General features: G+C 33.9%; 1 protein-coding gene and 2 long non-coding RNA genes across 8 annotated transcripts in view; all 3 read right to left on the minus strand.

Moving 5' to 3' along the window:
* LOC111410279 overlaps nucleotides 1-2,799 on the minus strand; it is a 9,484-nt gene extending 6,685 nt beyond the window's left edge. For 5 of the 6 annotated variants that reach the window (XR_002705641.1, XR_002705642.1, XR_002705638.1 and 2 more), the window contains exon 1: nucleotides 1,673-2,799. This is a non-coding gene — a long non-coding RNA (uncharacterized LOC111410279). The remainder of the gene's footprint in view (nucleotides 1-1,672) is intronic. The other variant, XR_002705640.1, reaches the window with a different exon arrangement.
* Nucleotide 2,800: 1 nt separating this feature from the next.
* On the minus strand, nucleotides 2,801-3,889 carry LOC111411294 (MADS-box protein AGL24-like). Its single transcript, XM_023041839.1, has 2 exons — nucleotides 3,706-3,889; nucleotides 2,801-2,931 (listed from the first exon to the last, which is right to left on the minus strand). Exons 1-2 carry the CDS (start codon nucleotides 3,887-3,889, stop codon nucleotides 2,801-2,803), a joined length of 315 nt encoding a protein of 104 aa, XP_022897607.1.
* A 1,273-nt stretch (nucleotides 3,890-5,162) lies between these two features.
* Nucleotides 5,163-11,561, minus strand: part of LOC111410281 — a 12,751-nt gene continuing 6,352 nt past the window's right edge. Inside the window, exons 2-5 of the long non-coding RNA XR_002705643.1 lie at nucleotides 6,193-6,251; nucleotides 6,045-6,088; nucleotides 5,741-5,794; nucleotides 5,163-5,633 (exon numbers count right to left, since the gene is read on the minus strand). This is a non-coding gene — a long non-coding RNA (uncharacterized LOC111410281). The remainder of the gene's footprint in view (nucleotides 5,634-5,740; nucleotides 5,795-6,044; nucleotides 6,089-6,192; nucleotides 6,252-11,561) is intronic.

The raw sequence follows: 11,561 nt of genomic DNA on the forward strand, positions 1-11,561 counted from the left end.
TGAGAAGGGCTCTGGACAAGGTGGTGAATGTGAGTCCTCCAAAGGTAAGTTTAAGCAAATATAATCCTAAAGATATGTGGGACAATTGACAGTGCGACAAGGTCTTGATAGTGGGGTAGGAATATAATAAGTTCAGGTGAATTGCCAAGAAGGTCATCATCTAGTAGTAAGGGTAAACACTGTAATTGTGTGGGGTTTGAAAAGCCTAGGAATATGCATAATGCAGAATGAGAGGAAAATTTGTCTCTGTGAACATTTAAGTGTGCACATAGCAAAAATATCAAAAAATATGAACGTGATTACAAGTAGGGTTTTCCAGAAAAGAAGGTCAGAAGGGGTTTTGTAATTGAGAGAGGGGAATGGTAAACAATTAATTAAATAAGTAGCAGTAAGTATGCATTTATTCCAAAAGAAAATAGATAAATGTACATGAAAACGAAAACATCAACCCATAATAATAGATGAGAATGCTTTCATTCAATTCACTATTTCTCTGTGATGTCTTAACATAAGTACGCTCATGAAGGATGCAATGATCAAGAAAAAAATTTCATGTAAAGGAATTCTCGACCATTATCTCAGCGAACATTTTAGATAAAACAATTAAATTGTATGTGCCCCATTTTAATAAAGGCAGTAAGAGGTAAACCCAAATGTACGAGATAAACCCAAATAAAACTTGAGAAATCCACAATTATAACAATGGAATGTGCACCAATTGTAGAGGGCATAGAATATCCACGCCAAATATCTCAATAAATACGATTAAAAATAAAAGTACTTTTATTCTCAATCAATTTAAAAGGAACGCGTATATGTTTGCCTGAGATTCAAATATCATAATGTTTAATGTTATTCAATGTACACAGATTTTGGAATGTAAGAATTTGAAGGATGCCATAAGCGGAGATGCCATAGATCGGGAGTTGGAGTAGGGTTGCAACTGATTTAAAGAGAAAAAGGCTTGAGTTTATTGAGGCCTCCACATTCTTCACCCAATCCAATTAGCTTCCACACTTGTTGGTCCTCGAAAAGTCAAAAGGAGGGAGAAAAATTGACGACATAATTGGACATTCTAGTAAGTTGGCTTGCATAAATTAAATTGTATTGAAGCCAGAAACAAAAAGCACATTAGAAACGATAAACAAGGAAAAAGGAGAACTTGTTCTGTATGAGTAACCTAGTCTATGGCACCTGTGGGCAAGTGATTGAGAATGAGGAGATGTGTCTCTGGGCAAGTTGGAAATACAAGAAATATGGGAAAAAGCCCTAGTGTCAATAACCCATTGTATATCGACGGTGACAAATCTAGGATTGTTGTTGAGCTAAGACGATCGGTGACTATCAATTAAGGTTGTTCATTTATATTTAATTAAATAATATTAAAAATATTTCAATCAATATATAAATACACTAAAATGTAATTGTGCTAGAAGAACTAGGTTGGGACTTTCATTTCGGTTGAAAAAATCTTTCTATAATTTGTACAAAAATTAAGCATAAATCACCGATTAAATATAAATTAAACTTAATTTTAAACTACGATCAATTTTAAATTTCCAATTTTCAACACCAAATTATCATTTATCACAAATTCACAAATTCTCCAATGTTCATAAATTATAAATCATCATTCATTACAGTTCATATATAAGAGAGCTCACAGACTCACAGTCACCGTGTCACAGACGCCAGCGGCAAACAGTGGCGGTTCAACGGAGGGTTCGACGGAGGCTCACAGTCACTAAAGGTTGACAATCACGGTTGGACCACAGTTGGCTAAGGCGGGACTGTAGGGAGGAGATACAAGAGATAGGGTTTGCTTTGCAATTGCCGTGTTTTGCATTTGGAATTCAATTGGGGTAACAGTTATATACGTATAGTCATACAGACCAGACAAATGTTTAAAATCCTAAAAAAAATGGCCTAAAACTAAAGGCCCATTATTTAAAAAATAAATAAATAAATAAAATTGGGCAAATCGCTCACCGGCGGCTCGAGCGACGAGCGGTTTACTAACCTGTAAATCCTGAGAGAGTCAGCACAAGCGGCCGTGCCGGCTGGATACTGGATCCTCTGCTGTACATCAGAATGAGACACAGAAGTGAATACCAAAGAAAGTGGAGAAGGCGTTGGCATGGAGTTCCATCAATTGTTGGCAGCGCTCATTAGAGATGCCAGGGATTACAGTCGAGATGGGAGAAGCTTGAGTGGCAGATACCATATTCGCTGCGGGTGACTGGGTACTGGCCGAGATATGTGAGTGTAGAGGCTAATTGGATTTATTGGTGTTCTAATGACCAAGACAGTCTTTCCTGCATTTGGTGCACTTCTTACCATTGCAAAGACGGAAGCCATGAGTGGTCGGAGAATGAGCACTAGCAATATCCATGACAAATGTCGAGAGTGGGCAGTAAAGGCATTTGCGGGAGGCGTTACGTTTCTTCTTGATGTATAGTGGCAAAAGATCTGGCAATAATGGGAAGAGGATCCATAGAGAGGATTTGGCAACGGATGTTGAAGAAGGAATCATTAAGGCCCATGAGAAGTTGAAAGAGCATTTCGGAGTTGACTGTCTCTTCTGCCTTTTTATGAGCACCATATTTACAGGATCTAGGATTGGTAAGCGGGGGGAGTTCATCCCACAATCCTTTGATAGTATTGTAATACAGTGTAATAGACATGGTGTTCTATTTGAGATTAACCAAATCACGTTGGAAGCAATATAGATGCGGGTGATAGCTTTGAGAAAATCGATTGTCCAAATTGAGCCAAACAGCATAGGGTTGAGAACAGTAAATTAAGCAATGTCGTAAGGGCTTATCAATGGAGTTGAAGAGCCAAGAGATGACCATATCACTGCAACGGTCCCAGAGGGCAGCAATCCAAGTGTTTCCAGGCAGCATAGTTGTCCAGTAAGGAGATCGGGAACTAGCACAGCACCAGATTATCAGAAGGGCTTAAGAAATATGGGGAGGCGAGGTCATTGATCAATTGTGAAGGTGTGGAAGATGTGGAATCAGACACGGTGGAGGTCGGGTTTGGTTTTTTCGGAAGCTAGAACAGGCCGTAGTGAACATGTATTACTAATGCCATATTAAAATTGATACAAAGAAATGCACAGGGAATGCAGTATTTCATTATTCACTAGTGTATGATTTACAAGGATTTTGTACATATTTGAACATTGAAACTTGAGTTATACATGGTAACTAAATCATCTAAGGAAATTAAACTGTACATGGAGAAAGTTTGCTTTATTTTGTGCAATGAACGTGATTTGTGCTAATTTTGTGTTGGAGTTTATCCATGTGACTCGTAATAATTAATGATCAAAATATTTGTTGAAAACACCGTGACATACTAGAATAATTATAATTTTGTGCCATCCTAGTATTCACATCATCACCAAAGGCTAGTTTACAAACACCATTTGCCCCTAGTTTTGTTCGATTCTTTATCACACTTGAAGATTATTTGCATCCATATCCGAGCTACAATTCTCTACCTCGTAATTTCCATTACTGCCCATTTAATTCGTACCTCTTCAATATAAGTTTTCTGTGGTTTTATCCCATTAAAATCTTTAGTTTTCAATACAAAACTAGCTAAGTGATATGTATGTGTTGGCCAAAAGCATCAAAGCTTCGACCCCAGTAGCATGATATGTATGTGTTCAAGAGAGAGGAGAGGAAATTAGAAAACCTTGAGCAAGAACAATGGAAGACTTTTCTAGTGCAGAAAAAATAATTAGGGCAATCTCAGCATCACAAAGAGTAGAGGGTTCTTGAGCCTTCTTGAAAACCCCTCTTCTCTTCAATAATGTCACTTGGAGTTGGTGTGCCGTCAAGTTATCAATCTTCTTGATCTGAATCTTCTTTCTCGCCATTTTCACTGTACACTGATTAAGTACATGCAAAGCATCTATAAGAGCATACTGGAGGGAAAACCTGTTTATTCCACTTGATTACTGTAAGTTATTTACTTATTTTTACATGCTTATGCTTTAATTATCTTTAATGAACAATTCACAAGCATCCACTTCTATTGTTAATAATGATAATAATCTCATTTTATTTTTAGATGAAGAAGATGTTTCTTTCCTGCTTAAATTAGATATAAAATCTGATGTTATATTCCCTATTGGTAAAGAAAAGATTGAAGAAATATATAGAGATATAGATTATAGTTGTAAGAATAATATAGGTTTTGATCCTGTAAGAACTCATAAAGAAATAAGGAAAGTAGAAGATATTATAACTAAACATACGGATATCCAAGAAGAAATTTCAGTAGGATTATTTAATGGATATATAACTAAGAAAGGTCAACCTATAATCTTTGAAGAATTATTAAAATATAAAGAATATTTAAAGGTGTTCAAAAGATTGAAAAATATAGATATAGGACCTGATTGACAATTCCTTAAAAATATAAGATAAATCTTGCAAATAATTTCATTAAGGGCAATATAGTACTTTTGATAAGAAAGGCTATTGTGAAAAATAAGAAGAATCTACTAACCATTTTCAAAGTTGTCCCCGAGCTAGAGGAGTAGGTTTACTGAAATTACCTTTACAGGACGTTGGTTTTGTTGACCCTTAAAACTAGGCCCACACCACTGGATAAAATTCTATCAATGATACTTTAAACTGTATAATTAACTTATTTTATTTGTACATTACTAATTACACCATATAATTAATTTGATTTTATTAATTATTTTAACAGTTATAAACTTATATTAAATTCAACTGAATTGTAATATTTGAACCTACTTTATCTTAAATAAAATAATACAAAATCCCCTCCTAGAATAATCAGCCTAAGTTTTTTTTTATTTCTTATTTTTTTTAAAATCACCCAACTGAACGTACTAAAATTTTAGTTCACCCCTGCTCAAAAACCAGAACATTATCCTCTTCAATTTCATGTTAATTAAAAAAAGTTCTACTTTTATGTACCTCATATAATTTCCTTGGATACGTATGATATCAATAGCATGATTTTAGTAGCACAAGCAAATTCAAAACGGAAAGCAAATGTCAGAAGTCACATAAATCCACAACATTAATTGGCCCTTAACACTCAACTCACTTACACAATAATTTATAATATATCCTATTAAGAAAAATAGACAATCTCAGTAGGAGAAAGGTAAGTTGCCAAAATTAACATAAGCATACAGTCAAAAAGATATGAGACTACACCCTACTACTACCATGCTTTTCAGTGTAACTTTGAATTAGGTTAGATGAATCTAATGACCATTTCGGTTAACGTCTGAATAATCAGAAATCCTATCTATTTTTTTTTTTTTACCATAAAAGTACGAACTAAAGAGTTTTTGTCTCTCCGAATCATTCGTTTCTAAGATATTAGAAGTATACCTTCACTTGACAGAACGCGAATGCGCATTTATTTGATCTTGATCCTTGTCGAGCGAAAGTGAGACTAGACTGCATGTGCACGCCCTCCTAATAATATCTATAAATGACTTGATTTTGGTAATAGATGAACATTACCATATGTAAATTCAGGTGAATGACATCGGTACTATCAGAGCCATGAGAATCGGTGATAAACTTGGATGAATTTCTTGGCTCAATACCATGTCCAGTGCATTCAGATTTCTGCATAAACAGTTCACTCAACGACCTTGAGAACGCAAGAATTTACGACTGAATTCCAGTGCATGCAGTGCGAGAAATGATTTATAAATTGGAAAATAAAATATCACCTCTCACTTCTGCTTGCTGTTTCAACTTGGCATTCCTTACATTAATTTCGATCCCTGCATGTCAGAAAAGTTAACTAATTAGCTCAAGCCCTTAGATGTTGATTTCATCCTTTTTCAGGATTTATCTCTTAACAAGGAGCCTGATTATTTTTTTCATCGAAGGATAAAGTTCGAGGTCTTGCATTTATCATGACCATACTGATCTGTTTCAAAAACTGTCATTCTTCCATATTGAGAGAAGATATATTAGCACAAAAAATCTCAATGGGTAGCACTAGAAACACGAAATTACATGTACTAATACCTTTGTTTCCACAACACGGTTTAATCCTCCTTGACCCATTTTCCCTAGTTTGATCAACTCATCAATGTCAATTCCTTGTCTCAACTATGCAATGCACTTGAATACGCATAATAATAAATCTAAAATTTACAGCTATGTTTAAATTTACCTTGACTCATGGGTCTTATCCACAAGCATCTTGCTGAGCATGTCATAGCTATTATTTTCCTGAGCAATGTTGAAGATATGAAAGATTATTCTTCTCAGTTGTGAGATTATTTTTCTTAATAGGTTAATTTGTGATTATCACGCAATCTTTCCTTTTAAAATTACTTTTAACACTATAAATAGAATCTTCCAATTTGTAATAGTAACACAAGTTTGTTATATACAATATATAATATTTTCACATGGTATCGGAGTAGGTTTGATCTTGAATTAGTTTTGCAATAGTTTCCATTTTCCAACGAACAGCCTAATGTTGCTCATCCAATCAATATCACATTTAACCTCTATGTTACTCATGCAACCTCTTATCATTTACCTCACTCTAAAATTAAGAGTTTATTTGAAATTGGGAATCTAAATTTAGGAATTCACATTGCAAACGCTGGAAACTTAACCAAGATGTTAAGTCTCGAACCTATGACCTATTGATTATATAAGTCATGCTTCTAAAATTATATTAAAGGCGTGTTTCTGGACCGACACTTTTATTAGTGGAGACTTTCTACTGGATCTTGACACGTGGGGCCATTCTGGCCGTTTGATCTGCTTCTAGATGCATCCAGCTATTTAAGCCTCCAGTGACCGCTTGTCTGGCAATTTTGGAGAGATATTTTCTTGGTTTTGAGTTGGTCTCTTTGTGCTCTCTTGCTCTATGAAGAACTCTTTCATCTTTGTGATTAGGGTTCGATTTTCTTGAGTGTTTCAACATATAAACTAGTGAAAACCCTTTGTAATACTTTAGATTTTTGGACTGGTGTATTACTGTGTGTTAGTTTGTGAGAATCTGAGTGATTCTTCTGAGAGCGGGATAGGTTTACTGGAGATCTTAGGGGTCTAAGTTGATTCCTTCGTGGATTCGAAGTTTCCTGCGTGGATCTTGCTAAGATAAGTCTTAGTGACCTTGTTCTTGTACTTTTCTAGAACTATCTTGTATTCTTCTTGTTGATTTTTGGCTATTTTAGTGCAACCAAACTAAATCCATTTATAATGGATGCTCAACGGGGGATTAAGTGTTAGATGTGGTCATCAAACCTCTGGGGCAATGACCGAAAATTTATATTTTTACACTTTATTGTTTATGAACGGTTTTGTGTATCTTGGTTAATTCTTGAATGGTGCTCGACTTTTCAGTGGTATCAGAACAACCTGGACTACTAGAGCTTTGTGATTTCTTGATTAAAATGGAATCCTGCTTCAATCTACAGTAAACATTGCTTTGTGGAATTTAAGTACTTTCAAACTCCTTTGGTTTGATTTTTTCTGCATTCTATAATTAGTAACTCTTTACAGTAGAGTATCCTCATTTTTCCCTTGATTTACTTTGTACTACGAAACCTCCAATGCTTGGTCTTTGTCGAAAGACTCTTGAAGTCTTGGGGATCTGAGATAACAACACTGTGAGGAGTGCAATTGGAAGACCTTGCTAGAGAAGTCAGTTGAGGCATTGGAATTGATATCTTTGCTCTTTGTGATTTTGTCTCTTATACTAGGTGTTAAGTATTTACTGTCTAGAGAAAATTGTATAAGTGCATTGCTAATTGGCCCCTAATATGCCTGCAGTCCCCACATTGTATGTCCTTGTGTGTTCTTGAAATTAAACTTGTGCACTACATATTATCTTGGTGTATCTTGACATGGCTACTGCTAAGTTTGAAGTGAACATGTATGATGGAAGAGGGGACTTTAATATGTAGAGCCAAAAAATGAGGGCTAGTTGATGCAATTGAAATGTGCTAAAGCTTTAGATAATTCTTGGCTTACTGAAATGTCTATTGCTAAAAGAACTAAGTTAGAAGAAATAGCTTGAAGTACTATTTTCTTGTGCATTTTAGACAATGTGATCGGGTGTATAGGAGAAATTAAATCTGCTGAAAAATTATGAAAAATTAAATCGGGTGTATAGAAGATTAACTGGCAGTGGTTTTGTGAAACTCCTTTAGTGATAGGCATAGAGATCTCAAAAATGCCTTAGAATATGGAAGAGATAAGCTTACCACAAATATCATCATAAATGCCTTAAAAAATAGGGTTCTTGAATTAAAATCAGATTCTATCAACCATCAAAGTGGAGAAAATCTTTTGTTAAAAGGCAAAAATATTGATAAATATAATTTTCATTCAAAATTTCTAAATGACCCTAAGAAAATGAACAATGATAAAATGAAATTCAAAACTAAGGCAAACGGAAAGAAATGTTATTATTGCAGTAAACTAGGTCATTTTGCTAAGATTTTTATAAAAAATCAAAATGATTTGAAAGGAAAGAAGTTATGTAAAGGCAATACTGTTATGTCCTATGATAAGCAACTTATGGATAATGGCATGATTCTTGTAAATGTTGAAAGAAATCTAAGTCAAGAATCTAGACTTACGTTGCTCTTTCCACATGTGCTCTAACAAAATAATAATAATAAATAAAAATTGGACTTTGAACAAACTAAAGGGGGCCAAGTTATCATGGAAAATAACATGACCTGTAAAAGTAAAAGGTATTGGAACAATAAAATTGCTTTTGGAAAATGGCAAAAAAAAAAAAAAGTTTTAAAGGTTGTTAGATTTCTTCGTGAATTAGAAAGAAACCTTGTATCTTTAGGAATGTTGGATGCATGGAGTTTGATATAAAATTGGGTCAATGACACATAAAAATCTTTAGAAGTAGTGATTTAATCACTTCTATCCTGAAGAGACGTGGTTTATACTTTCTAAACGCAAAACCTTTATTGGGTCTATTAGCAGTAGATTTAGATAATGCATTTAATCTTGCAAAACTATGGCATTGTAGAATTGGTTACATTGGGTTGAAAAGTTTAAAGGCTCTTCAAAATAAAGGTGCTTTTGGAAAATGAAATATTGGTAAATTGTCTAATTGTGAACAGTGTTTGATTGGAAAACAAGTTAAGTTACCTTTTCTCACTGGTACTCATAAATCAAAGCAAATTCTAGTGTACTTACATACTGATTTGTGGGGTCCTGCATCCACCCCTACATTGTCCAGTCATAAATACTAACTTTTGATAGTTGATGATTTTTCAAGGAAAATTTGGGTCTTTCTATTAAAAACCAAAGATGAAACATTCACTACTTTTAAAGATTAGAAAACCGAAATTGAAAAATCAAACTAATTGGAAAATTAAGACTTTAAGAACAGACAATGGCCTAGAATTTTGCAATTATGAGTTTAATGATTTTTTTTTAAATTACATGGCATTTTAATACATAAAACTATTACCTACATCCCTAACAAAATGACATTGCAAAAAGAATGAATAAGACTTTATTGAATAAAGTTAGATGCATGCTTTTAAGTTTAGGTTTGTCCAAATTATTTTGGGGTGAGGCTGTTAAGATTGTTGCATATTTGATTAATAGAAGTCCTACAAGTGCTTTAAACTTTGATGTACCTAAATTTGCGTGGACACAAAAGCTTGTGATTTATTTTTATTTGAAAACATTTGATTGTGTTGCATATGCTCATCAAAACATAGGGAAATTTGAACCTAGATCTCTCAAGTGTGTGTTTTTGGGCTATGCTGAGAATGTTAAAGGGTATAGGCTGTGGATCTATGGGGAAAAATGTTATAGGATTATCATAAGAAGGGATGTGGTCTTTAATGAATCATATATGCCATGTTTGGAAGGAAAAACGGGAAATTTGAATGAAAATGATGTCTAAATTGAGGTGGAGCCTGTTAAAATTGATAATACCAATTATATCCCCTTAGAAGTAGCAATTATTAAGGTTGACCGAATGAAAATGAGCTTGATTTGGTAGAACCTGATCAATGTGATAACTTAGATACATCGCTAGATGAGTACCAGCTCACTAGAGACATGGATAGGAGGCAAATTAGAAATAGTGATGGCTTTGTGTCTTTATTCACTGACCAAGAAGAAACTAATTCTGAACCTAGTTTCTATCATGAAACTTTAAAGTCTTAAGATTGTAAAAAGTGGTTGGCTACAATGGAAGAACAAATGTCTTCCCTATACAAAAATAAATCTTGGGAATTGGTAGATAAACCTAACGATCAAAAGCTAGTTGATTGAAAGTGGATTTATAAACTAAAGGAAGGGGAAGGGGACACTAATAAGGTTAGATACAAAGCTAGACTTGTTGCCAAGTGTTTTACACAACAAGAGGGTGCAGAATATGATGAGATTTTTTCCCCCGTAGTGAAATATAGAACTATAAGATGTGTTCTTGCTTTAGTTGTGCAATTTAAATGGAATCTTGATCAACTAGATGTAAAAGTTGCATTCCTTTGTGGGGTATTGGATTAAAAAAAAAACTGTGTGTTTGTTGAAAAAATCTTTGTATGGCCTAAAACAAGCTCTAAGACAATGGTATAAAAGATTTGATTCATTTGTCTTGAAGCTTGGATTTAGTATAAGCAATTATAATACATGTCTTTATTGCAAAGGAAGTCGAGGTAAAGATACTTTGTATCTTGTACTTTATGTTGATGATATGCTTCTAACTAGTGCTAATAAATTTGAAATTGATGATATCAAACGAAAATTAAAATCAGAATTTGAAATAAAGGATCTTGGTCTCGCTAAGAAAACGCAGGGGATGCAAATCATAAGAAACAAACAATCATACTACTGTCTTTTATGTCAACAAAATTTTGTGAATAAGGTCTCAAAGAGGTTCAATATGTTTGATTGTAAATCTGTGACTTTACCCTTCCTAATCACTTTACATTAACATCTGATTCCTATCCCTAAACTGAAGATGAACATAAAAGAATGTCTAAAATACCTTATGCTAATGCTATTAGTTCAGTCATGTACTTAATTATTTACACCAAACCTGATTTGGCATATAGTATTAGTGTTTTGAGTAGATTTATGGGAAATCCTTGTGAAATTCATTGGGAAGCATTGAAATGGTTAATGAGATATTTAAAGGGTTCATCTAGCTTGTGTTTGATGTTTAAAATGGATAAAGAGGGGGTAATTCTGAAGGGTTATACAAATTTTGATTTTACTAAAAATAGAGACAATAGAAAATCAACTTCATCTTATTTTTTTCACTCTGTGTGGTACTGTGATAAGCTAAAAATCTCAGTTACAAAAAATTGTTGCTCTATCTTCCATGGAGGCTGAATACATTGCAGCCGTTGATACCATTAAAGAAGGCATTTGGCTGTATAGTTTGTTAAATAGACTTGTCTTTGTAGACACTAATCCAATCCATTTAAGTAAGAATCCCATGTTTTACAACAGAACTAAACATATTGATGTTAAATACCATTTTATGAGGGATTTTATCTCAAAGGGATTGCTGAAAATTAATAAAATTCGTAC

Source organism: Olea europaea, chromosome 15 (assembly GCF_002742605.1).
Source record: "Olea europaea var. sylvestris chromosome 15, O_europaea_v1, whole genome shotgun sequence".
Classification (NCBI taxonomy): Eukaryota; Viridiplantae; Streptophyta; class Magnoliopsida; order Lamiales; family Oleaceae; genus Olea; species Olea europaea.

Bases quoted from the DNA above. Each gene is read 5' to 3' on its own strand.
- LOC111411294 (XM_023041839.1), bottom strand. From the start codon at position 3,889: ATGGCGAGAAAGAAGATTCAGATCAAGAAGATTGATAACTTGACGGCA. The intron at 2,932-3,705 runs GTTTTCTAATTT...GTGCTGTGCTAG, and splicing joins TTCCATTGTTCTTGCTCAAG to TTCCCGATCTCCTTACTGGA.